At 42.9% G+C, this 25,898-nt stretch overlaps 2 protein-coding genes and 1 non-coding gene across 5 annotated transcripts in view; 2 read left to right on the forward strand and 1 right to left on the reverse strand.

The window, feature by feature from the left end:
* The window catches only part of NDRG4 (NDRG family member 4), a 518,571-nt gene that overhangs the window by 268,445 nt on the left and 224,228 nt on the right, over nucleotides 1-25,898 (forward strand). The window lies entirely within an intron of this gene.
* Nucleotides 1-25,898, reverse strand: part of CSNK2A2 (casein kinase 2 alpha 2) — a 43,383-nt gene that overhangs the window by 14,995 nt on the left and 2,490 nt on the right. The window contains exons 3-5 of the mRNA XM_049786147.1: nucleotides 14,758-14,859; nucleotides 11,699-11,749; nucleotides 2,360-2,419 (exon numbers count right to left, since the gene is read on the reverse strand). Of these exons, the coding sequence (XP_049642104.1) occupies nucleotides 2,360-2,419; nucleotides 11,699-11,749; nucleotides 14,758-14,859 (213 nt within the window). The remainder of the gene's footprint in view (nucleotides 1-2,359; nucleotides 2,420-11,698; nucleotides 11,750-14,757; nucleotides 14,860-25,898) is intronic.
* Nucleotides 7,928-8,030, forward strand: LOC126029184 (U6 spliceosomal RNA). Its single transcript, XR_007502834.1, has one exon. It is a non-coding gene; the product is annotated as a U6 spliceosomal RNA (small nuclear RNA).

Below are 25,898 nucleotides of genomic sequence, written 5' to 3' on the forward strand. Positions count from 1 at the left end.
AGGCACAAAAGACTTGTTCAAATTTCATCTGGCATTCTATGCCACATTAGCAGAAAAGCACAGGGACTGCCTAGTAGCTTAATCCAGAAGGATATAAGGACATCAGTACCAAAAGCATCAGATAGTCTCAGTGAAGAGTCTAAGAGGCCTCCAACGCAGGGAAGGTTCTGGGCCCAACTACAAACTTTTATTAGCACAATAACCAAAGACTCTTTAGTGTGTGAGTCAAATCGCACAAAATGTCAATACTATTATTTAAAAATAAAAAACCAAACAAGCCCTCCAAAACTCGACAGATTTAAGATTTGGCCTGCAGAGATTGTGGGTGAGGATCTGAGACTCTTGGGCTGTGTGCCCAGGGCTGGGACTAGTCTGTTCATTCTCAGACATGTGGCACTTTAAACCCCTTGCCCACCAAGGCCTTTGGCTCTACCTTCATTCAGAAAGGTCATGGAGAAGGGGGCAGAATGCAGCTTTTACTTTTTTATATTGTGGATATTAGTTATTTATTTTGGTGCTTTGGGCCACACTCCGCAGTTTTCGGGGTTATTCCTGGCTCTACACTCAGGAACTATTCCTGGAAAGCTTGGGAGACCATCTGAGATGTCAGGGTTGCATGCTAGGCAAGCACCTTACCCACTGTGCTATATTTGCTCTAGCCCCTGACTAATACTGACAGAAAGAAGACTCAAGGAGTATGAGGGTGAACCTGAAGTCTATTTTGTACTTCTCCAATGACAAGAAAGTTGTAAAAGTACAAAGAAAACACATTCGGGGCTGGGAAGGTGGTGCTAGAGGTAAGGTGTCTGCCTTGCAAGCACTAGCGTAGGACGGACCGAGGTTAGGTCCCTCAGCGTCCCATATGGTCCCCCCAAGCAAGGGGCGATTTCTGAGCGAATAGCCAGGAGCGTCAAATGGGTGTGCGAAAAAACCAAAAAACCAAAAAAAAAAAAAAAAAAAAAAAAAAAAAAAAACACATTCAATCCAAATCCCCATTCCAAAAGTTTAGCCTTGAACTTGCTATCTAGTTAAGCAACCTTTCACTGTCCCTTCAAGTCCCACCTTGGCAATTTCCTTCAACAATGGCAATACATTAGTCACCTCTATACTCTTCCACAACTTCGTTTTTTTTAACTCAATGCTTGGGACCAAACCAAATCAAACCAAATGTGCAAGGCAAGCACTCTACTGGGTCTGTGGTGCAAACTCTTCGGGTCCTCTTTCAGAGTTTCTTAAATCAAAATTTGCACCCTTCCAAAACTTTATGCAGTATTATATTCTTATGAAGAATGTTTTTGGGGAAGAGGGCAGGCCAAAGCTTTTATTACCTTCAATGATCTAGAAGCCTAAATAAATATCAGAAACCACAGATTCCTCCCATTTTAAAAATCTTTTTAGACTCAAGACTTTATCTAGACAAAATAAAAAGACAAGTCAGCTATGTGGTTGTCTCCAAGAAGAGGGACATTAGAGGATGGTCACAAATGTCCAGGGCAGGTCTGTCTGTCATGTGACTGCTGAGCTCTGTCCAGCAAAAGGTGCAACCTACTTCTTACCTGTGGAATCTAGGCCTGGCCACAATTTGTTTTGGCTAATAGGACATTGCAGACATGACATAAGCTGAGACTTAACACTTCCACACCAAGGCTTACCCCTCTCTTATGGCCATGAACTGACTCCACCAGGGAACCATGACATGATCACCTTCTTGGAAGATGCAACTTCAACTAATACAGCTGAATCTCAGATATGCACTTAAGGGTGCCCTGGACAATCTATCTAGGGAGGCTGAACCAAAAAGTCAAAAGACTTTCCCAGGTAGGCCACGGAACAATACAAAGTAATAAACCCCTTTAAAAAAATAACTAAGCTTGGGCCAGAGAGATAGCACAGCAATAGGACATTTGCCTTGCATGGAGCTGATCCTGGACGGGCCTGGGTTTGATTCCCAGCATCCCATATGGTCCCCTGAGCCTGCCAGGAGTAACCGGAGTGCCACCAGGTATGGACCAAAAACACAAAAAATAATAATTAAGTTCAATGTCATCTATTATAAAGTGAAAACTATAGGAGGTACTGGATTACCAGAAAGAAAATCTGAGGGCCAAAAAGAATTAGATGGGAGGCTCTAATGTCACATCTACCATCCCAGGTACCCTGGAAAAGGCCAGCTTTCCCACTGGGAAGTTTCTATGCAAAGATCCCAGGACAGAGGCCTTATTTATTATCAGTAAAAACAAACAAACAAAAACCTCACTTAATTCTTTTGGAAATCAAGACAAATTATGCCTGAGTTCTTTTTGGGGTCATATCAAACATAAATAAAAAAAAAAATCCACCGTTTATGAATGTCACTTACTTTAAGTAGTTCATACATATAAAACCGGATATCAAAGTCTGTCAGGATCTGGTAAAGTTGCTGAAACAGATTTCAGAAAATAAAGTTAGTCTCACTCCATATTGTCTTCCCAAATGTTGGGAGTTATTCGCTATAAACTCAGTCACTCAAAACCCCAGGATTTTTTATTTCTCTATCTAAGACAGGATGAGTGCAAAATATCTGAGTCTTTAAAAGAAAACAGAATTCCAAGAAAGGGTTGGTTTTAAACCAAACTGGATTTTTCAGGTGCTTTCTCTTTTCCACTAATTTTGAAAATTGGGCAGCAGAGGGGAGAAAGGAATTGAACCACACCCAGAGATGCACAAGGTGTTACTCCTGGCTCTACACACAGGAATTACTCCTGGAGATGCTTCGTAGACCATAAGGAGTAACTGGGATCGAACTCTGGGTCTCACACATGCGATCCCTCCCTACTCACAATTTAGACATTTTATTTTGAGGATTTGGGGACCACACGAGCAGTGCTCTGGGACTATTCCTGTCTCTGCTCAATATGTAGTGTCAGGGATTGAACAGGATTCTGCAGTATGCCAGGTTAGGTACTATGTCTAGGTACTATGTCTCTCACCCACAACTAGACCTTTTAATACCTTGCTCCATATTTTAATATCCACAATTACTATGAAGCTGACATCCAAACAACTGGTCCTCACAGCTTTACTGTGCTGCAAACAACCTAACCCACTGTACAAGGCACCCCCACAGCATATGATAGACACATGGCTGCAAGCACGACAGGAAGAAAAAATATCACTGGTCTATGTGGCCTGACATGGTGGCAAAACAAAAACAAAAACAAAAACAAAAACAAATCATGAAAGAAACACAAGGAGACAAATATGATAGAGATGGTGTGAGACTCAAAAATCTAAACTTAGGGGCCGGGAAGGTGGTGCTAGAGGTAAGGTGTCTGCCTTACAAGCGCTAGCCAAGGAACGGACCTCGGTTCGATCCCCCGGCGTCCCATATGGTCCCCCCAAGCCAGGGGCGATTTCTGAGCGCATAGCCAGGAGTAACCCCTGAGCGTCAAACGGGTGTGGCCCAAAAACAAACAAACAAACAAACAAAAAAATCTAAACGTGGCCAAAGCGATAGCACAGTGGGTAGGGCATTTGCCTTGCACAATGGGTTTGATCCCTGGCATCACATATTTTTCCTTTTCTTTTTTTTCTTTTTTTTTGGTATTTTTGGGACACACCAGGTGACACTCAGGGGTTACTCCTGGCAATGCTATATTCAGAAATCGCTCCTGGGTTGGGGGACCATACAGGATGCTGGGGATGGAACCTTGGTTCAGCCTAGGCTAGCGTGCGTACAAGGCAGATGCCTTGTACATCTTTGTGACACCACTTCGGCTTCTGGCATCACTTTTTTTTTTTTTGGTTTTTGGGCCACACCTGGTGGTGCTCAGGGGTTACTCCTGGCTGTCTGCTCAGAAATAGCTCCTGGCAGGCTGGGGGGACCATATGGGATGTTGGGATTCGAACCAACCACCTTAGGTCCTGGATCAGCTGCTTGCAAGGCAAACGCCACTGTGCTATCTCTCCGGCCCTGGCATCACATATTTCTAAGAGGCAGAAGAGCACTTACATATCCACATCCTTTAAAATCTTCATAAAAAAATTATTTTTATTTTTATTTTTCAGTTTTGGGGCCACACCTGGCGGGTGCTCAGGGCTTACTCCTGGCTCTGCACTTCTGGCTATACTCAGGAGTCCATAGGAGATACTGAGAATTGAATCCGGTTGGGCGATTGCAAGGCTACTACTGTGCTATCTGCTGTGCTTTCATTCTGGTCCCCTATAATATTTTCTTGAATTTTTTTCTTCTCCAAATCTGTGAAAAGCTTTCCAATCATAGCATGAGTTGCCAATAAGAAGGCCGATTTGCGCCTGTGTGAATCTTGTGTACTTTTAGAAAAGAAATAGAAAATACCCTTGGACTAGAGCATAGCATATTGAGATATGCTAAGCAACAACAATGCGTTTAAGTGAGAGGGTGAGGAAAGGGGGGGGGCGGAGAATGAAGGGAGAAAGGGGAAAGTAAGAGAGAACATACATGCACATGGGCCATAGCCAGCAGTGCTCAGGGAAATCATATGTGGTGCCAGGGATGGAACCTGGGTTGGCAATGTGCAAGGTGCCCTACCCAATCCTAACATTTTTTTGGGGGGCTGGTCACACTCAGATATGCTTAGGGCTTACTCCTGACTGTACCAGGAATCACTCCTGGTGGGAATCAAATGTGGGCCAGCTGGGTGCAAAACAAGTACTTACTGTACTAACACCAGTTTTTCAAAAAACTAAAACCAGTTATGTCAAGTTTAGTATTTAGGCTTTGGGTATTACAAAGTTCAAACTGGCAGATTCTCCTTCAGCTGCATTTTTCAGGAGCTCTGGGTAAAAGACCTAACCTCTGATAGTCAATCTCCTGGGCCCAGAGTCCACAATCAACAGTGTCCACAATCCAGCTCTGTCCCCACTGCAGCCACCTGGCAGCGCCAACATGACCCAACAAGCCTGGGTTTGCCATCTCTGTTGTTCCCTCCACCAGTCTCTTCTATGAACCCCCATGCTGGGGGACCACAGGGCAGCCACAGTGTCTGAGTTCACAGCCCTCATTCACTCTTTCTCCCTCTACTGTGTATGTCCTATGTCAGTAGTGCCCAGAACTGAGTTGGGTGAAACTGGCGAGGGAGGAGTCACCAACTGAGAGGCTCAAGATCTCTCAACTTTCCAGCCTCCAAAACATCCACAGGGGGGCCAGAGCGATAGCATAGCAGTAGGGCCGTGCATGCAGCCAACCCAAGATGGACTTGGGTTCGATCCCCGGCATCTCATATGCCCCCTCTCCCTCAGCCTGCCAGGAGCGATTTCTGAGTGCAGAGCCAGGAGTAGCCTGAGTACTGGCCAGGTGTGGCTCAAAAACAAACAAAAAACCAAACCCACAAAACATCCACAGGATGTTTGTAACATCAAGAGACTTAAAATCTATAGCCTGTCTGACCCCCAGACTGCTCCTCTGCCAGAAGACCCAGAGGTTCCCATACCCTCAGGAGAAAGAGCATACAAGTGATACAGAAAATGACAAAGGCACTAAGACTCTATAGTTATGTTTGAGTATTAACAATGATCCAGGCTAAAACCAAGAAAGCAAAAAAATCAAGTAACAAATGAAGCAATCAAGGAAGCAGAAACCAAACTAAACAGCTCAAAGTTACTATACAAAGCACCTGAAAATGAAACTTTTTTCTTTTTCTTTTTTTGTTGTTTCACCTGTGGCCCAGAACAATAAATTAGTTTTATTCCCCCAACTAAGGAAATTCAAGTCGCATAAACTCTTCTTCAGTACATCAAACTCCCACAGCTCTAACAAGACCATAAAATGCCAGCTGGTCCCACCTACTTCTGCTTTGATTTAGAAATTCTCTACCTACCATTTTTTCAAGATGGAGGGAGCCTACCTGAGACGTTCTAGAAAACTTTAAAATGTCTAAAAGATGTATTTCAAATGTTTTTCCATTAATACTCTTTCAAAGGCACAGAAAACTGAGAAGCATCTTTCAATAGAAACTTGAGATATTTAAGTTTATTTTCTGGTTGTTTCCGTTTGTTTTTAAGTGTTTTTCTTCTGTTCTAATTATTAACATCTCTCTCTTTACCCCCCATTTTATTTATTTTTGGGGTCCCATGTGGACAGTATTCAGGGATCACTTCTGGTGATGCTGGGGCACTATATGTAGTATTGGAGATAGAACTGGATTAGCAAGCAAGACCCTTTACTTGCTATCTGTCTATCACTCTGGCCCATATCATCTATTTTTAGAGCTGCTTTGTTCTACATGAAGTATAACTGATGAGTTCAAGGAGAAATTGACCAATCACTGGCCAATCAATTGGCTTGTCATTTTATGGTCTCTCTACCATTAAATGAAATATGGGTCCATTTCACAAAAGAGTTGAACTAAATTATCAAGTTTGATACCAAAAAATCACCATGTGCTGAAGCCTGAGAGCAACTACCACCAAGTTCCAGTTAATCAACTTCAGAGAGATGTGTTTTCTGGATATGGTGCAATTAAACTAAAGCTCAACACAAAGAATATTTTCTTCAGAAGGTCAGTGGTTTGAATCCCGGCATCCCATATGGTGCCCTGAGACTGCCAAGAGCGATTTCTGAGCATAGAGCCAGGAGCACTGCCTGGTGTGACCCAAAAACCAAAATAAATAAAGAAATAAAAGTAAAATAAAATAAAACAAACAAGTAAGTGAAGGTCCAGGACATGACTCAGTGGTATAGCACTCACCTTGCATGTGAGGCCTTAGGTTTAATATGGGTGGGTAAAGGGAGGCAGAGACAACATGAAAAACAAGTGGGGGTAGATTCCTATATTCACAAACAGACTGCTATCAAGGGCAGATCTGGACAATAATGCTGGCACGGTTTTGACTGTGGCCTCTGCAATACTCATCTATGGCAATATGTAACTTTACTATCTAAGTTTCCCATATCTCATATGTATTGGTAGGACTGTGGCTCAGTGGCAACCTCCTTTGTCTCAGTGCCGGCATATTTAGGGTCAAGTATGAAGTATCATATCAGCAACTGACTGAGCAGGAAGAGAAAACCAGGGCTAAGGAGCCGAGTAAGAAAAAGACAGCAGAACATTAAATCAGCAAACCTACATGAACAGCAAAGTGCAGTGCTGTGTGCCTCCTTCCAGCAGATTTCAAAATACAAAGTTTGGGAAGAAAAACTTAAATCTACAAGTCTGGAATTTGGGTTTCTACTTGGAAACACGTCTAGAAGTGAGTTCTAGATGTGGTCAAAGAGGCCATGGTTATAGAGACTAAAGCACACTGGTCAAGAAAGACAGAAGCAGGATCTTTCTCCAGTTTCTAAGAATGAGGATTGGGTGTTCACTGGTTTGTGTGGCATATACCTTCCATAGACCCTGTTTTACATTAAAAAAAAAAAATCAAATAAACTGACAAACTCAAAAAGTATTTAAGACAGAAGCAGAAACAGAAACAGAAAAAAATGCCATCTGGGGCCAGAGCATCTGGGGCACAGTGGGGAGGGCATCTTCCTTGCAGGTGGCCAACCGGATTTGATCCCTCGTATCCCATATGGTCCCTCAAGCACTGCCAGGAATGATCCCTGAGTGTCAAGTCAGCACTAATCCCTGAGCATTGCTGGGTATGACCCCAAATCAAAAAAGAAGAAAGAGAAATTATAGACACACCTCAAAGATTAGTCTATTAATATTTTCATGCCAAATAAAATAAAAAGTAGATCATTTAAAAATATCAAAAGATAGAAAGCCATGAAAGCATTTCATCTATGTTTCAAAAAGGCTGTGCAGAGAGTAGAGATTATTAAGGCACTTACATTGTATGGGGCCAACCCTGGTTTGATACATGGCACATCAGATAGTCTGCCAAGCAGTGCCAGGAGTGAGCCCTGAGGAGAGCCAGCAATAAAGTCCTGAGCACTGCCCAATTTGGTCTCAAGACCCCTTCTCCCATGCTCGTTCGGCAGCACATATACTAAAATTGGAACAATACAGAGATTAGCATAGCCCCTGCGCAAGGATGACATGCAAATTTGTGAAGCGTTCCATATTAAAAAAAAAGATAAAAAAAGAAAAAGACCCCTTTTCCCTTTACCCAAAAGAAAGGAAATGCAGTCCAAAGGACTCATCGCAAGGTACTGACCTGTCTGCTAATCCCTAATTTATACTAAATTACAGATAATGCAGTGGAAAAGTTATCCAAAATATTTCATATGGTATGGCTCCACAATAAAAGATAATTAAAGTTCAAAGTTAATTATCACGTGTTCAAAATTAATCACCAATTGCATCAATTAAAAAAATACTGATGGGGCCAGAGTGACAGCACAGTGGTAGGGCATTTGCTTTGCATGCTGCTAACCTGGGACAGACCTGGGTTTGATACCCGGCACCCCTGAGCCTGCCAAGAGTGATTTCTGAGGACAGAGCCAGGAGTGACCACTGAGCACTGTGGGGTATGACCCAAAACCCAAAACGAAACAAAACAAAACAAAAAATACTGAGACAAACTCAGGGACAGTTTAAAAAGCAGTTAGGTCACTAGGACAGTAAAGCAATTGATTTCTTGGTTTATGGTCTACCACACTATCTGGGGAAAAATATCTTCTTCCACTACTTGCTCTTCCAAAATGTCATCTGCTCCCTGTTATTTAACCATCTTTTAAGAGTTGGCATGGTATGAACATTCAAAGGAGATCTCCAGTTAAACGTGGCAGATAAAACACATTTTACCAGTGAGCTTTCGGAAGCTCCTCTGAAGTATCAGTCAAAGGAGCATCAAAGTGGAGTGGGATTAATTTGTAAGAACTAAGAGAATGGAAGAGACAACATTTTGAAGTTAGAAACCACATGCCCAACTGACTTAACAGAACAAAACAGTTGGAAATTCTGCTCAGGGAGAATGGGGGTCTAGGCAAATAGTTTCAAACTGAACACCAAAAGAATGGGTCAGGGACAGTCACCCAGTTTTTTCTGGGATGGGGAAAAGACTAAGCCAGAAGTGGAAGAATGAGAATGAAACATACTGGAAATGAGGTCAGGCAGGTCAGGTGCCTCAGGGAGCACCTTCATGTTGAGACCGGCCAGGCTGGTCTCCCCTCAGAGAAGCTGACCATCAGTTCCTGAGAGTAACTCAAACCAGGCCAGTTCACAGGCCAGGGGACACAGTGTAGGTCTTGCATGTACAGGGCTCTGGGCTCAATCCTTAGCACACGGCCTTCTGTATATCACCAACCAAATGTGATCCCCACAACAAAAACAAAACTACAATACAAGTAAGTCTAGAAACATTTCAGACAATAGCAGTGACAAAACTATAGGCGCAAAAAATATTTGAAAGAAACAGAGAAGGCATGAAGAAGACAACAATGACCGAAACTCCCACATATTCTCAGTGAGAAAATAGAGAAGATATTACATAAAATGTAAAGGGACAGGATGCTATTTTTGTAAGTCCAGGGAACAAAATATAGCTCTAAGATATAAAGTCTAACATTAGAATCAAGTTCTAGAAAGTGAGAACAAAAAAGAAACGAAAGAAAATCAGAGAATATTAAAAATATTTTTTCCCAAACATAAAACCTGGTTTCTAGATCAAAAAAGACCAGCCTGTATCCAGAAAAAAAGGATGAAAGAAACCTATATAAAAGACACATCCTGGTGAAATTTCAGAAGAATGACAAAAGAAAATCCTAAAAGCTTTTAGAGAGGAAAAAAAAAAAAAAACAAAAAAACCAAAAAACAAAGCCTAGAGCATACTGAGAGGAAACAGGAATGACTTCAAGTGAAAAATAGCTTCAAAATTCTGGGAAACCTAACTGTAACACAGAAATCAACAAGAATAAAAAAAAGAAATCAACAAAGAGATTTTCATACTGCTAGTCTCAAAACACAACCATTTCCAACAATCTTGTCAATGGGTACAGTAGAGACTATATGGCATCATAACATATCCTTTGCATATTTAGTCCTGAGAAGAGATCTCTAGGGAATTAAAAATTCCAGCTTGTCACCAAGTTGTTAAAATCAACAGAGCAGCACATTGTCAATTTAAGAAACACAAAATACTGTAGTAAAAATTTACATGTATGGCTAAAAGGAAGCACAGGCATTTAAAACAAGAACTTCACTATGAAACTCCTTGACAATAAGCTTTCACACTTCTGCCATTGGAAAACTAATGATTTTCTTAAAGTCTATTTTCCACTCACGATCTCATGGCTAACTTTATGGTAAATGTGTGATCAACATGATCCTCTCCAGCTAAGCACTGCCATGTTCGTTAATAAAAAGCATTCACACTTTTTATTTATTTACATATTTGGGGGATTTGGGGCCATACCCGCAAGTGCTCAGGGAATCATATGGGATCCCAGAGATTGAACCTGGGTCCCGGTTGGCCATGTGCAAGATAAATGTCCTACTGCTATACTATCGCTCCAGCCCCCATTTATACTTTTTATATAGGATTCATCTGAAAGGAGTCAATAGGCAAAATTAATAGAAATTCCTAAGAAAACTGGTCACTATCGGGAAAACTGTACGACACATAAAAGCTACATCTTATTTTGTAAGTCATAATATTCTCATGCCTTTTTCTCCACATTATTATGATCTTTTTTTTTTTTTTTTTGGCAGTACTAGGGACCAAAGCTAAGGCCTCACCCAAGGAAGACTATACTAAGCTACCTCCCCAGTCCCTAATTAACCTTATTTCAGGGTGATTAAGAACATTTAAACACAGGATGAAGTTATTTTATTTTCTGCCTAAATCATCATTCCGGACAGCAGCTTTAAATGATGACTTACTTCTGTCCCTGATTTGCACCATAACAAAACATTGAGCTTGTTATTCAATGACACTTATCATCACCCAAAAGTTGTCTAAATGCTTCTGAAAACAAACCACCACTATTTAGTTTTCAAATTTTATGTAACATGTCCAATATGTCTGGCACCCCAAAATCTTACCAGAAATGAAGGTTGTAGTGTTAGAACACAATAGCAACACATTCATTTAAAAAAGAGCTGAAAAAACAAAGTTTTAGAAGAAACTTCAATCTAAGTTAGTAAGTTATAATATGATCATAATAGATCTAAAAAAACCACGATTAATCCAGGATAGGACTTTACTGAAAAGTACAACAATTCCTAATGTTCTTCTACAACCCCACAACCTGAATCCTGTTTTACCATTTCCTATCAACAACCTAAGATACCTACAGAAGTCATTATTAGTATCTACTGAAAGTATGTTGTCTTAAAAAGCAATGGACCAGATGACTAGCAGCTCAGCAGCAATTCCCAGAGAGAAGCAAGGCAAAGGGTGATGAGTATTTCACCAAACCTAAGAACTCCAAATGCTTTCTGCATCTTGTTTTTTTTTTTTTTTTTTTTGGTTTTTGGGCCACACCCAGTAACACTCAGGGGTTACTCCTGGCTATGTGCTCAGAAGTTGCTCCTGGCTCGGGGGACCATATGGGACACCGGGGGATCGAACCGCGGTCCGTCCAAGGCTAGCGAAGGCAAGGCAGGCACCTTACCTTTAGCGCCACCGCCCGGCCCCTGCATCTTGTTTTCATGCCAGAAGTGACCAAATTGGTCATTTACTACAATTACCAATGGTTCTCCAAGTCTACTACTGTTCTAGTACATCAGTGATGGCACTGTTACCACCCATCCTCAACCACCCCAGAACAGAGACAGAAAACATATATACGTACCTTAAAATCTGTATTATTGATATATTCAAATACCAAAGCTGGTGTCTTTGACTGCAAGAGAGAATATTAGTGTTGTTTTTATTTCAGTATTTAAGCGGTAAATGGAATACATTAATGCAGCACTGTTTCATCTCACCCACAAAGCCCATTTCAATGAGGGAGATTCACTTATCACAGAGTTGCCTACATAGAGTATCTTTTTATAAAATTTTATGTCTGAAATCTGCTTCAAAATAGCTGGGGAGGATGGGTGGTGAGGAAGTAAGTGGGTTCAGATGAAACAAAAGTTGGCAATGAGTTGATTAACTGCCAGAGTCGAGTGTCATGTACCAGGGAAGTTAAGTTCATTATGTGATTACTTATTTTTGAAAATGGCTGAAATTTTTCGTAACAAAGTTGATGACCAGAGATAGAGCACCAAGGGCTGAGTGCATGCTTGCATTTAGGAGACCCGGCTGGATCCCCAGCCCTGCAGTCCCCTAAGCAGTCAGGAAGGAGGACTACCAGGTGTAGGTCAAAAGTAAAGAAGAAAATTTTGAGAGAGGAGAGAGAGAGAGAGAGAGAGAGAGAGAGAGAGAGAGAGAGAGAGAGAGAGAGAGAGAGAGAGAGAGAGAGAGAAGAGAGACAATGAGAGAGAGTGAGTGAGTGTGTGTGTGTGTGTGTGTCTAATTAAAATTAAAAAAGAAGGGGAGGCCAGAGAGATAGTATAGTAGGTAGGGTGCTTGCCTTGCATACAGCCAACCTGGGTTCAATGTCTGGCACCACATATAGTCCCTGAGCCTTGAGAGAAGTGCTTCTTGAGCACAGAGCCAAGAGTTAAATAAGCCCTGAATTCCAACAGGCATAACCCCAAAACAAAAACCAAAAAAGTGTATGTGTGGGAGGAATTTTTGAACAAATTGTCAGTTGGTCTGGCCCACTAATGACAAACAGGGTGATACATTTCCACTTAGTTTAGCATCCAGAATACTAGAATTATCTTAAAACCTGGAAAGCACAGACTTTTCATAACTAAAAGGAAGGTATCTAGGGGCTGGAGTCATACCACAGCTGAGTTTGATTCTCTTGCACATGACTAATTGGAGTTTGATTCTCAGCATCCCATATACTCCCGAGCTGCTAGGAAGTTAGTGCAGAGCCAGGAGTAAGCCCCAAGCACTGCCGGGTGTGGGTCAAAAAAAACAAAAACAAAAAACAAAAAAAGTATCTATAATTATCAAAAATTTATTAAGTTAGCTACACATTACTCTCACCTTATAATGTACATGTTTTCCCTCCCTCCAAATTACATATAATCAACAACTTTAAAAGCACTGTAACACAATGACTACAATATATCTGTATTTCCAGATTTTTCAAAGTACAAAAATGCTAAAAAGAAGAGTCTTAAAGAGCAATAGAAAAGAAAAAAACATCATCTTGGAAACCTATATGGCGGATATCTGGTTCAAGGGAAGTGGGTGAAAGTTCTCCACAAAATGGGCCGTAGTGAAGGCACATGGGCCCCTGCCAAGGCAAGCAGCACTCAGCTCTAGCCCAAAGTTAAAGTATCAACTCTCTCCTGGTAGGCAACAAGCTGGTTCCCCTACAATTTAGGGGAGATGGGGGATCCTGCTGGTTTACTTGCCTGGCACGGTGTAAAACAAGTAACACGTTAAGTAGGAAGTGAATTATGTGGCTATTAAGACAGGTTATCACTGAACTTCTAGGGCCAGTCACTTAAAAGATACTCAGAAGTCATTTTTTGTTTTTTTTTGGTTTTTGGGCCACACCCAGTAACGCTCAGGGGTTACTCCTGGCTATGTGCTCAGAAGTTGCTCCTGGCTTGGAGGACCATATGGGACGCCGGGGGGGGATCGAACTGTGGTCTGTCCAAGGCTAGCGCAGGCAAGGCGGGCACCTTACCTCTTGCGCCACCGCCCGGCCCCTCAGAAGTCATTTTTAAAGCCAATTCAATAGAACAGAGGAAACTATCATCCGGTTCAATTTTTTCAGCATTCCAAAAGAAAAATTTCCTTATTCAGCTCAATAACATTTTATATAATCTTGGGCAAATCATCTCACCTCTTGACTTCAGTATTCCTGTGTGGTCAATGTGATAATATGGAACAGTTATCTCTACCATACTAGACTGCTGTGAGGATTAAACAGCTTGATAGACCAGCTGCCTCCTCCTTTTCAGAAAACAAAACAAAACAATCAAAAACAACCATTCAGGCCTCCTTGGATCTACCTTAAGTGAACAAAAAGAAATACTGCAACTGCTCTTAGAGTTCCCACCAACTGGTCTAGAAGCACCCCTGCCCCCAAGTGGGGTTGGAAAACACCTTTCCCATTTTGGAAAACACTAATTTAAACACTCAGAATAGTACCTAGTTCTTAGTAAACCATGCAAGACATGTAAATGACTATGTCATTATGAAGATATCTCTGGCAGACAGAAGCAAACAAAATGATCACAAGAGTAGAAAAGGAAGCAATACAAGTAGTGTGTGTGTACACATGTGCTCATGTGTAGCACAAATCTCCCCCATTAGTCATCATATATATGTAAGAATGAATTACTTCCAGAGAAAGAAATGTTAAACATGTAAAATGTCTAACTGTTAAGTGGTTAGCAGAAACCTTTTATTTGGATCCACTCTCTTTCCCGGGTCCTTGTGGAACAATTAAGATTTCAAAGTGCGAATTTCCATTTTCAGGTGTCAGGCACGTTTAGAATAAAGCCAGTTGATAGTAATACTAAGTTTTTCCTTTTATTTTGATTTTTGGGCCACACCCGGCGATGCTCAGGATGCTCAGGGATTGATTACTCCTGGCACTGGCCTCAGGAATTATGCTCAGGAATGGAACCGAGGTTGGCTACATGCAAAGCCAAGAGCCCTAGTCACTATACTATCTTTCCAGCTCTAATAATAAGCTTTTGTATTGCAAGAAAACCAGACTTAAAGGCAGTCTGCAAGCATTTGTGGATTAAATCACAATAACAAGGCAATAAACTATTTTATCACTGGGTGACTGAGATTCCCCGCCACCCCACCCCCACCACAGGCACCTACCACAGGGTCCTTCACGGTGTCAATCAGCTTAATGATATTTGTCCCACCACGGAGGTTCTCCAGAATTTTAACCTCTCGTTTTATCTTCTTTTTCTTCACTGGCTTAAATACACAAGAGTAACAAGAAGTCAGACTCATTTCAAAGCTAATAAATAAAACTTTCAAGCAGTTGTTAATGTTACACAAATGACCAGTGCATGATGGAGCACATGCCTAAACTGGAAGAGAAAAAAAAATAAAACACTGAGATAAAACGGGCTCCACTCTAAGATCTCAAGATTAAGTTAAATAATTCAGACTCGAATAGCTGAGGTATCTGATCTTTTAAGTAGCTACATTTAGGGTACTTAAAAATTTTGAACACCCGTCATACTTCAAAAATAAAATGCTTACTAGATGATTGTCAAGCGGAAAAATGTTAGTGCCCCGAGCAGCTGGACACCACGCAGCCTCCGGAGGAAAATGGTGACCACCTGCTCTGCCTGCAGTGAAGACAAGTTCACTGACAGCAAGTTACAAACTTGTTTCCCAGCTGCTGGCTTCCATTTCCTGTCACCACTCCCATTTCCTTCATATCAAAACTCTAACCAGCACAGAGTCAGGAAAACTTCCCACAGGGCCCATTCAGAGAAAGGTGTTGGGTCAGCAAAGGAGAAAAGTCATCTTAGATGGGGTCCCAACTGGAAATCTCTACTACCTGATGATCTCTCAATAGACTGAGAAAAGCCAGCGACCCAAATCAGAAAAGCCAGCGCTGGAGTTGCTCTGTCTTGTCTTAAATGGCTAAAGACTTAGAAGAATAAAAGTAATTCTGGTGGGGAGAGCGATCGTACAGTGGGTAGGCATTTACGTTGCTGACTCAGTTCAATCCCCAGCATCCCGTCTGGTCCTTTCAGTACCATCAGGAATGACTCTGAGTACATATCCAGCAAACCCCTGTGCACTGCTGGGTGTGGCCCAAAACCAGAACACTGAGCACAATAAACTCAGTTACAGGACCAAAATGATAATACAGTGGGTAGGGGTTTGCCTTGCACATGGCCAACCTGGGTTCAAACCCTGGCATCTCAAAAAATGATCCCTAAGCACTGTCAGGAGTGAACCTCGACCACTGCTGGGTGCGGCTCTTCAAACAATAGGGGAAAAAAATGTCAATTACATTTTGTCAAGCATTTTCAACAGTGATTACCTTATGGCCAGCACTCAATACATTAAGTGTTGGCTAGTTTAGTAAAACTGTGTGATAAAGCCTCTTTCCTACTCACAAATCCCTGTGTAGTAACTGAGCCAGCTGAGTGCTCTGTCCCACATCACACAGCTCTTAGTGAGAGAGGGGGCAGGATTCAAATCCAGACAGTCTGAGCCTCGGCCTCACTCTTAGTCACTGTGTTTTCATTTCCCAAGTGTGGCTGTGGGAAAATGTAACTCAGGAAAAAAAGTATTGCATCACCAAGATACTGTTCAAGCAGGGAAGGGGAGGGATGGAGAAAGGAGGAGAGAGAATAGAAGAGAGGGGAGAGGAGAAGGGAGAAGAGAGGAGGGGAGAGGAGAAGGGAGGAGGAGGGGAGAGGAAACACACATACATCTATCTGAGAAACCTTTCTCTAGCTATGAACAGTAATCATGGTGGGGGTGTGAGCAACCCTGAGAAGGGAACCCAGCTGTGTCCTGCCACACACATAGCAACTGTGTCAGTGGTCCCAGCAGATCAGGTCTGCTCAGGACCTGACTCCTGCCTAGATCCTCCACCCTTACAGTTGTATACTGTGGAATGAGAAAGGAGAGAGGGGAGAATGGGGAGAGGGGGAGTGAGAGAGAGAGGGAGGGGGAAGGAGAGAGCTGGAGACCAATGAGCACTGCTAGATCCCAGCAATGACCTGTGTCTCAGTTGGCTAATGCTTACTGGGAATGGCTCCATCCTCCCACCCAACATAAAACACTCCATGGAGGGGGCTGGAGAGATAGCACAGCCGTAGAGAGCTTGCCTTGCAAGCGGCTGACTCAGGACCAACGGTGGTTCGAATCCCGGCATCCCATAAGGTCCCGTGCCTGCCAGAAGCGATTTCTGAGTAGAGAGCCAGGAATAACCCTTGAGCACCACCAGGTGTGCCCCAAAACCAAACCAAACCAAAAACAAGCTCCATGGAAATGACAAGAACATCAACACATCAACATCATGTTCAAATTGAACATGAATTATCCAAGATTATAACAAGTAAATGTAACATATAATCTAGAATTTTTCTTTCAATATAAAGAGTATGAGGGCTGAGGGATGGCTCAGAAGGCTAGAGTGAATGTACTGCATGTGGGAGCTCCACATTAGACCCACAGAAATGCTTACACCCCATCCCACTATGATAAGAGCGATTAACAAAGTAAGAACGAGGGCAGTGGGGTCGGAGAGATAGCATGGAGGTAAGGTGTTTGCCTTTCATGCAGGAGGTCATCGGTTCGAATCCCGGCGTCCCATATGGTCCCCTGTGCCTGCCAGGAGCAATTTCTGAGCCTGGAGCCAGGAATAACCCCTGAGCACTGCCGGGTGTAACCCAAAAACCACACACAAACACACAAAAAAAAGAACGAGGGCAGTACACAATAACACTGCCTTCAACGTTGACTTTTACAGCTATGGAAGAAATCTTTTGCTTTTTTGGGGGGGCAGGGGGATCATACCTGGCAGCACTCAGGGGTTACTCCTGGCTCCATGCTCAGAAATTGCTCCTGGCAGGCTCGGGGAACCATATGGGATGCCACCGTCCTTCTGCATGGAAGACAAACACCCTACCTCCATGCTATCTCTCCAGCCCCATATGGAAGAAATCTTTTTTTTTTTCCTTTTAAGGAATACAGACTAAAGTTGGAATGGCTGCATTTTACTCTAAACTACTTCAGAAAAAAAATATGTACAATAAATATGTATATGCTTATATATGTGCATCATTTAATGAGAAAATGGGAGAGGGAGAGAATGCCAAGGACAGATAAAGCTAATGTTAACATTTGAGAAATCTAGATAAAAAGTACATGGGGGGGGGGCCTGTAGAGCCAGGAGTAACCCGAGTGCTGCTGGGTGTGACCCAAAAACAAACAAACAAACAAACAAAAAAAGTACATGGGAATTCTTGCCCCTTTCCTATAAGTCTGAACCTATATTAGAGAAAGTAGGGAAAAGTTAGCTAGCACATCTCTAAATTCAGAAAATGCTACCATACATTCAGTGCAAGAGAATTCTAGACTTGTCATCAACTACTAGAAAGCATTAACAAATTTGTAGAGTGATGAGGGGGTAGCAATTTCAGCCTAAAACCTGTATTGGGAGTTGAGGGGAGAGATAGGAGCATGTGGGCAGAAATGTGCTTAGGGGCTCAGCACTTGCCTAAGTATGAGGCCCTGGGTCCGAATCTCGGAACCAAAGAAACAATGGGGGGGGGGAAGTCCGCTTTGATCCACCATCCCTTTCTAACAGTGAATCAGTACTAGTTGCCCACTCTCAATAGTTGCTTGCTCCGCTCTCCTGGTGTTTGGCAGTATCTTGGTTAGGCTTTATTCCCGCACAGCCCAGCTGAAGTTTCAGCTCTCTCAGTATGTGGAAAGGTAAGGGATGGAGCTCAGTGCAGCACTTTCCCAGTCCCAGCCAGAGAGGATGGGAAGAGCAGGGCGATTCCGAAGAGCTCTGGGCAGCAGCTAGCACCCTCACATATTGGCAAAGGGCTCCAGACTGAAGTTAAATGCCCCTCCAAAGTATGCATAGCTTTGCTCAGGAACACCATGGGGTGCTTACTCTCCCCTCTCAAAGCTGAGCATCAAATTCCCCTCAAATTCTGGCTTGCATGCTAGAAAATCTTTCTAACCTGGGCTCGAAACTATTTTACAAACTATATAGGGGGGTAGGGGTGCATTCTCTGCTGCAGCAGAACTAGCCATATGTACTTTCCTTCCATTTTTCTAAATAAAACTATTTACTTCCAAAAAAAACTGTACTGGATCTATTTATAGCTGTTTATGAAACAACCCTCCCTCCAATTAAAAATCATTCAGTCTGACAAAATGGGAAAAAGCTTAAGATAATATGGTGATCCCCAGCATGGTCCCCTAAGACTACTAGGAGTATTTCTGAGTACAGAGTCAGGAGTAACCCTTGAGAGCAGCTGGGTATGGCCTAAAAACCAAAACATCTGCTTTGCATGTATGAGTCCCTGGGTCCAATCCCCATCATCATAAAAAGTAACACATTTCATAAAGGGCTGCTAGGAAATTTGGGAGCTGATGAAGGCCTTAATTGGTTCTACTTCTTTGGAGCTACTTAAAGTAAACCCAACCAGATAGAGAACGATTTCAAACACCAGCAGTTAGTTGCTAGCAAATGAACAGACTAACATCTTTCAAAATCAAAATGATCATTTTACCAAATCTCAGTGAATAGTAACACCCACTTCACTATATTCTTGTTTTTTTAATTTTTATTTATTCTTCGTGTTTTCCTTGGGAGAGGGAGGGGGCACACCTGGCAGCACTCAGGGGTTACTCCTGGCAGACCTGGGAAACCATATGGGATACTGGGATCATACCATACCAGGGTTTGTCCTGGGTCAGCTGTGTGCAAAGCAAATGCCTTACCACTCATTGAGCTATTGTTCCGTCCCCCATTTTACTATGTTCTTTTTTTTTTTTTTTTTTTTTAGTTTTTGGGTCACACCCGGCAGCCTTCAGGGGTTACTCCTGGCTCTCTGCTCAGAAATTTCGCTCCTGGGAGGCTCAGGGGACTATAAGGGATGCTGGAATTCGAACCACCATCCTTCTGCACGCAAGGCAAATGCCCTATCTCCATGCTATCTCTCTGGCCCCTTTACTAACTTCTTAATCAGACCTGCCTTGATGAACTCATGGCAGAAGGCAGTCTGTTAGCCAAAACCCTAGGCCTGAAAGTACTTTTATTCCACACCAAAGCAACTGAGATTGACCTACTAAGATATTCATTTCCACAGTAGCAATAAACAATTTCAGTAAACAGTCACTGCCAGTAATGTTAGGATCAAGTAAGCCAGCAAGCTTGGTCTAGCTGATGGTTTTTGGTAATGATGTCATTACCTGGGAAGCTTCTCTACAATCCACCAACATGGGCCTAAATATAAACATTATCTGAGTTCATTCTGTTTCCTTGAAGCGCCTTTATCCCTAATCTTTCAAGTCTCATCTTTCCAACATTAATCAATCCTTGAGGGTACAGTATATTCCCAGTATTAATTTTTTTAATTAAAAAAAAAAAAGTGAGGCAAACAACCAACCTTTTAAATCGCCAGAGAATGAAACCTTTTTATTCTGTTCTCTGAAATCAATCACTTGGCCCAATTACAATAGTTAACTGTAACTATATTTTGCTATTTTCTAAGTGATAGGCACTTAGAATATTAAGTGAAGAATATTAATAGAACTCTGATATGAGTACTATTTTGGTGTGGTTTATTTATTTATTTATTTTTTTTTGGTTTTTGGGCCACACCCTGTGCCACTCAGGGGTTACTCCTGGCTATGCGCTCAGAAGTTGCTCCTGGCTTCTTGGGGGACCACATGGGACACCGGGGGATCGAACCGCGGTCCGTCCTAGGCTAGCGCAGGCAAGGCAGGCACCTTACCTCCAACGCCACCGCCCGGCCCCGGTGTGGTTTATTTTTTGGGGGGGAGGGGACAAAGTGCGGAAGTCCACAGAGCCAAACAGTTCAATTCTAGGCCAGAAGAGGTGGCACTCAGATGCTCAGGTGTCCTTTTGTTCATACCAGCAATGACGAGACAGTGGAGGCAGGAGATGCCAGGGATCAGACCACTTTGCACCCTAACCCCGGCCCTACCTCCCTAGCCCTTCTCTGGATAGTTTTACAAGAAACTACTGATGCAGAGTCCAGTTTAAAATCACGCTCACAGAGTTGCTAAAGATTGGAGTTAAGGGGCCGGGCGGTGGCGCAAGAGGTAAGGTGCCTGCCTTGCCTGCGCTAGCCTTGGAAGGACCTCGGTTCGATCCCCCGGTATCCCAAATGGTCCCCCAAGCCAGGAGCAACTTCTGAGCACATAGCCAGGAGTAACCCCTGAGTGTCAACGGGTGTGGCCCAAAAACCAAAAAAAAAAAAAAAAAAGATTGGAGTTAATCCTAAGAAGTTCTTCTCACCCTACGAAAACTGTGGGATTTTTGGGTCCCACTGTCCTAGGAAAGCACCCGTCAAGAGGAACACTGTATCAGCTAATGACCATCTATCTCATGTGACTACCAGTAACTCCAATTAAGTCAAGAGTACCAGTTTTGGGCCGGAGAGATAGCACAGTGGCGTTTGCCTTGCAAGCAGCCGATCCAGGACCAAAGGTGGTTGGTTCGAATCCTGGCTTCCCATATGGTCCCCTGTGCCTGCCAGGAGCTATTTCTGAGCAGACAGCCAGGAGTAACCCCTGAGCATCGCTGGGTGTGGCCCAAAAACAAACAAACAAACAAACAAAAAGTACCAGTTTTACAGATGGGTAAAAGAGAGAGAGTATAAATAATAGTTCTGGGTTCTAGAACCCTAGTCCCCCATTTATCAGCTTTTTTTTTTTTTAATTTTTATTTTGACCATTTATCAGCTTTTAAACTATCTTACCACCCTAATGATAACATGGCAACTGAAAAATTAAGGCTTTAGAAACTACCCAGAATGAAAATGCTTCCTCTATATCAAAAAAAGTTGTATGTCTCCCCAACACACAATGTTACCATAAAAATCTGGCACACAATGCCAAGGAAACTTGGAAGGATGTGCATGGGCGACTTTGGTGACCAGAAAGTGCACTTGCTGGGGGTTGCACAGAAAGTTAAGATTGAGGTGGAGAAGAGGGGCACTGCTCCCCCAGCTGTGCACAAGACTTACTCCTGGCGAGACTTGAAGACCATATGGGGTGCCAGGAATCAAACCCAGATGGTGCATGTACAAGGCAACTGTACTCTGGCCTCAGAAAGGATGGATTCTGGGGCGGTGGCGCTAGAGGTAAGGTGCCTGCCTTGCCTGCACTAGCCTTGGACGGACCATGGTTCGATCCCCCAGCGTCCCATATGGTCCCCCAAGCCAGGAGAGACTTCTGAGCGCATAGCCAGGAGTAACCCCTGAGCGTCACCGGGCGTGGCCCAAAAAACAAAAACCAAAAAAAAAAAAAAAAAAAAAAGAAAGTATGAATTCTAATGGCTCCCATGATCCTGTGCTGGTTGTTTCCTACATGTTAGCTCCACTTTCTATCCCTGACCCCATGACCATATCAGAAACAGCACCAACTAGTTACACAATTTATAAATCGTATATTATTTTTATGTCAAAATTTGGGTGGGGGAGTGAAGCTCATCGAAGAACTTAGGAACCCAGACACCATGAGACTCAGACCTGACAGCTGGATAATCAGGCCTAGCTGGCAATGCTGGAAACTTGGGAGATAGAAAGAGAGCTCTGCCGCCATATCCACCTCTCCAGTCATCTTCCAACCCACTAATACTTTATATTACCATTTTAACTTTTTAATCACCAGGACCACAATAAATACTACCATCTTGCTTCAAGATGATATCTTGATACATGTCCCCCCACTAATTAAATGGAGGGTTAAAAAAAAAAAAACAGACCAGAGCGGTATCACAGTGGGTAGGGCATTTGCCTTACACACAGTTGACCCACGTTCAACCCTGGCATCCCATATGGTCCCCTGAACCTGCCAGGAGTGATTCCTGAGCACAGAGACAGGAGGAACACCTGATCGTCAATGGGTGTGACCCAAAAACAAACAAACAAAAAAACCCAGCAAAAGGAGAAAGCACATTATGAACATGAAGAAAACATTTTGATTAACACTACATAGCTAGGGGTTCACTCTGAAATGACCAACAAAAATCTCTCATCAATAGACACATCCTTCTTCAACACTATTTCCTGAGAGCACAAAATATTCAAACTTATATGACCCTGTTAAACCAACTTTGTATTTGCATTACTGTTTTAGGCTACAGAATCTCAGGGCTTGGTGAGAGGGATGGATAGCCAACTTCTTTTTAAAATAAGACTATCAACAGGAAGCTAAGTCTGCAGCCAGAGAGCAGGGGCACAAGTCGCTGCACATTTGTTCTTCAAACAGAGCAGTTCTTGGGCTAGGGGATGGTTCAAAGAAGGCTGGAAAATATGCCAGCCGGGTCCAAGGCCCCGGGTTCAAGCCCTGATATCACATGGCTCCCCGAACACCACAGGAGTATCAATGGGGGTGTCCCCTATAAATAAATGCACTGCCCTTAACTTCTATTTAGGTAACAATTTTATTTGAGGGAACCAGGAGGCAAAAATCCACATGCAGGTGATGCTCACGAAATGCTACAAATTTCCCAAAAGACCAAACACAAGTTTATTTCCATGAATACCTTTCTACGGTACTACAAAGGAGCTAAAAATGTTATTTTTTTTTCTAGAATTAAAAAGTAAATCCATATGCACCAATGTAGCTTTTGCCCTGCTGTAACTGATCTTTACCACTGCCTACTTTTAAACAACTTCTGTCAAAGACAGAAACTTTGGAAAGTTTTAAGATTTCTTTTTTGTTTGTTTGTTTTTGGGCCACACCCGTTTGATGCTCAGGGGTTACTCCTGGCTAAGCGCTCAGAAATTGCCCCTGGCTTGGGGGGACCATATGGGACGCTGGGGGGATCAAACCACAGTCCTTCCTTGGCTAGCGCTTGCAAGGCAGACAGACACCTTACCTCTAGTGCCACCTTGCCAGCCCCAAGTTTTAAGATTTCTAACTCAATCTTTCTTCTGGGTGCTTGCCTTGTGTGCAGTCAATCCCAGTTTGATCTCTGGTTCTGCTGGGAATGATCCCTCAAGCAGAGCTGGGAGCAGCCTTCCCACCCCACAAAGACTCTCAGAACTAATTTCTCATGACAGGACATAAGAACATTTTGTTCATTAACAACTTTGGTTGGTTTCTGGGGCCGCACCCAGAGGTACTCAGAGGTTACTCCAGCTCCCTGCATTCCTGAAGGTACCCAGGGAGTGATATGAAATGCTGGGGATCAAACCCAGGTCAGTGGCAAGACAAGGCAAATGGCCTATTGCTCCAGCTCTTGCTAACCAATTTTTAAATTTCTGAAATTTCTTAGCATAAGCTTCATGGTGGGGGTGGGACAGAGGGAATGAAAGACTGGAAACTTATAAACACAAATGATATAAATTTTCTGCTGTCTTTCATCACCCAACAATTCTCACAGATTAAAAAGGCCCCAGGCCAGAGATAGCTCTAAAGGCTGAAAAACAGCTTTGTGTTTAGGAATTCCAGAACTTCAAGGTCTCTGGACCACTGCTAGGTATGGCCCCCTCAATCAATGAACCACACCAAAACACTGGCCAGAATGTCATGGACTCCAGGAACACTGCTGTAACACATGGGTTACTTCTACATTAATACATGCCTAGTCCCTATGGGATAGAGCATTTCCTAGTTTCCTATGCCTAAATCCCAGAAATTAAGTCAAAACTTCAATGTATGTGAATAAAGGAGCACAACTTTAAATGAAGACCCTGTTCCTTTTAAAAGATTATTTTTGTGGACCTTCCAAGCACTGATCAGGTGGAACCAAGTGCCACGCCCAATAACAATGGGTTTGGTGATGTGTGATTTCCCTCCACCCAATGGTGTTGGGGCTACAGAGTTACCCCAACAGTGTATAGGAACTATACTGTGACAGGAATCCAATTTGGGCCTGGCAGGTAGGCAAGGCAAAGGCTCTATCCCTCTGAGCTACCTACTTCCTATGTCCAACAGAAACCACAATAAACACCATAAGTAATTTCTTACTCCATCCTTCAGAGGAAACAAAATCTGAATCGAAAAGCCTCAGGTCTTTAAAAACAGAGCGCAAACAGTTCTCACTGTTGGAAGCAAGATGGTGCCACTGCATCCTGAAAGGTACCTGTGTCACCAAGAAACTAAATAGGCACAACCAACTGGAGTGTCACAGGGGCTTATTTTAGAACACTGGAACCTTTCTCTGTGCTCAACAGCAAGCAAGATCTCACAATCCTAAAGGAAAATGAGCAGCAAGAGATCAGAACAGAAAACTGGAGTTCTGGCTAAGGGTTGAGTCAATATAATCAATGATGCTAGGTAGGTTTCTTGACACCTCAATCAAAATAAAATAAAATAAAATCTAGTTTCCGGACTTAGCTCCCTACATATACTGCAAAGCTCTAGAGGTAAAAAATGACTACCCAGCATGTCGTTCTACAAGTTCTACGGGAGGTGACCCAAAAGTACCGTGGTGCTTTCCCAAGGCAACACGGCACTTACATGAGCACCCGAAGAGGTTGCACCTTTCAGAAGCACCGAAGGAAGCTGCACAAGTACTCTCAAAACGCTGCCACTGCACTAAAATTTTGAGCTTTTTCTGGAATTGATTTTGAGTCAGCAGTTCATTCTCAATGCACAGGAGCAAACTATAGGTATTACTAATTTTAATTTGTGCTTTGGTTGTTTCCTAGAAAGACTTTAAGCAGCTTATATTAAAAACACAATGCTGTTATGTCCAGAGGAAACACGTGAATGGCTTTCCCAGGGGATTTCTCTTAGAACATACCTTAAAACATGTGTGCCTGTTACTTCAACTGTGGAGATGGTTCGCAGGAGCCCCAGCTCAAGACTCACGAGGACCATGGGGTGCGGGTGTCCCCCAACATTCCACCTCTACACCACACGACTTTATAACACAGGTCATATTTGGGAAGAAGGTAGTCAAACTCGACAGCTTTAACATCAATTCCTCACTTCTCGTTTCCGGTGTTTCTAAGAGGGACAGTCACTGCCTAACTCGGCTGGGATTCTGCATCTTCCTCACAAGAGACTAGTGAGGGAGGAGATCCCTTCTCTGACAGCTGATTTTTTCAGACCATGAAAATCTGACTCCTCATACTACATATGGATGCAGCCATCCAACTCTAGCCTTAAAAAATAAAAACCAGGGTTTCCACCTCTCACTAGTACAGGCCTCTGCCAAATGATCACACTGTAAAACAAATATGTGAAAGTTTCTATTACTCCCCAATCTTTTCAATCTTCCCCTATAGGACAAGCACGCACATGAAATTACCAGGCAA

The sequence above is a fragment of the Suncus etruscus genome, chromosome 14, assembly GCF_024139225.1.
Source record: "Suncus etruscus isolate mSunEtr1 chromosome 14, mSunEtr1.pri.cur, whole genome shotgun sequence".
NCBI lineage: Eukaryota > Metazoa > Chordata > Mammalia > Eulipotyphla > Soricidae > Suncus > Suncus etruscus.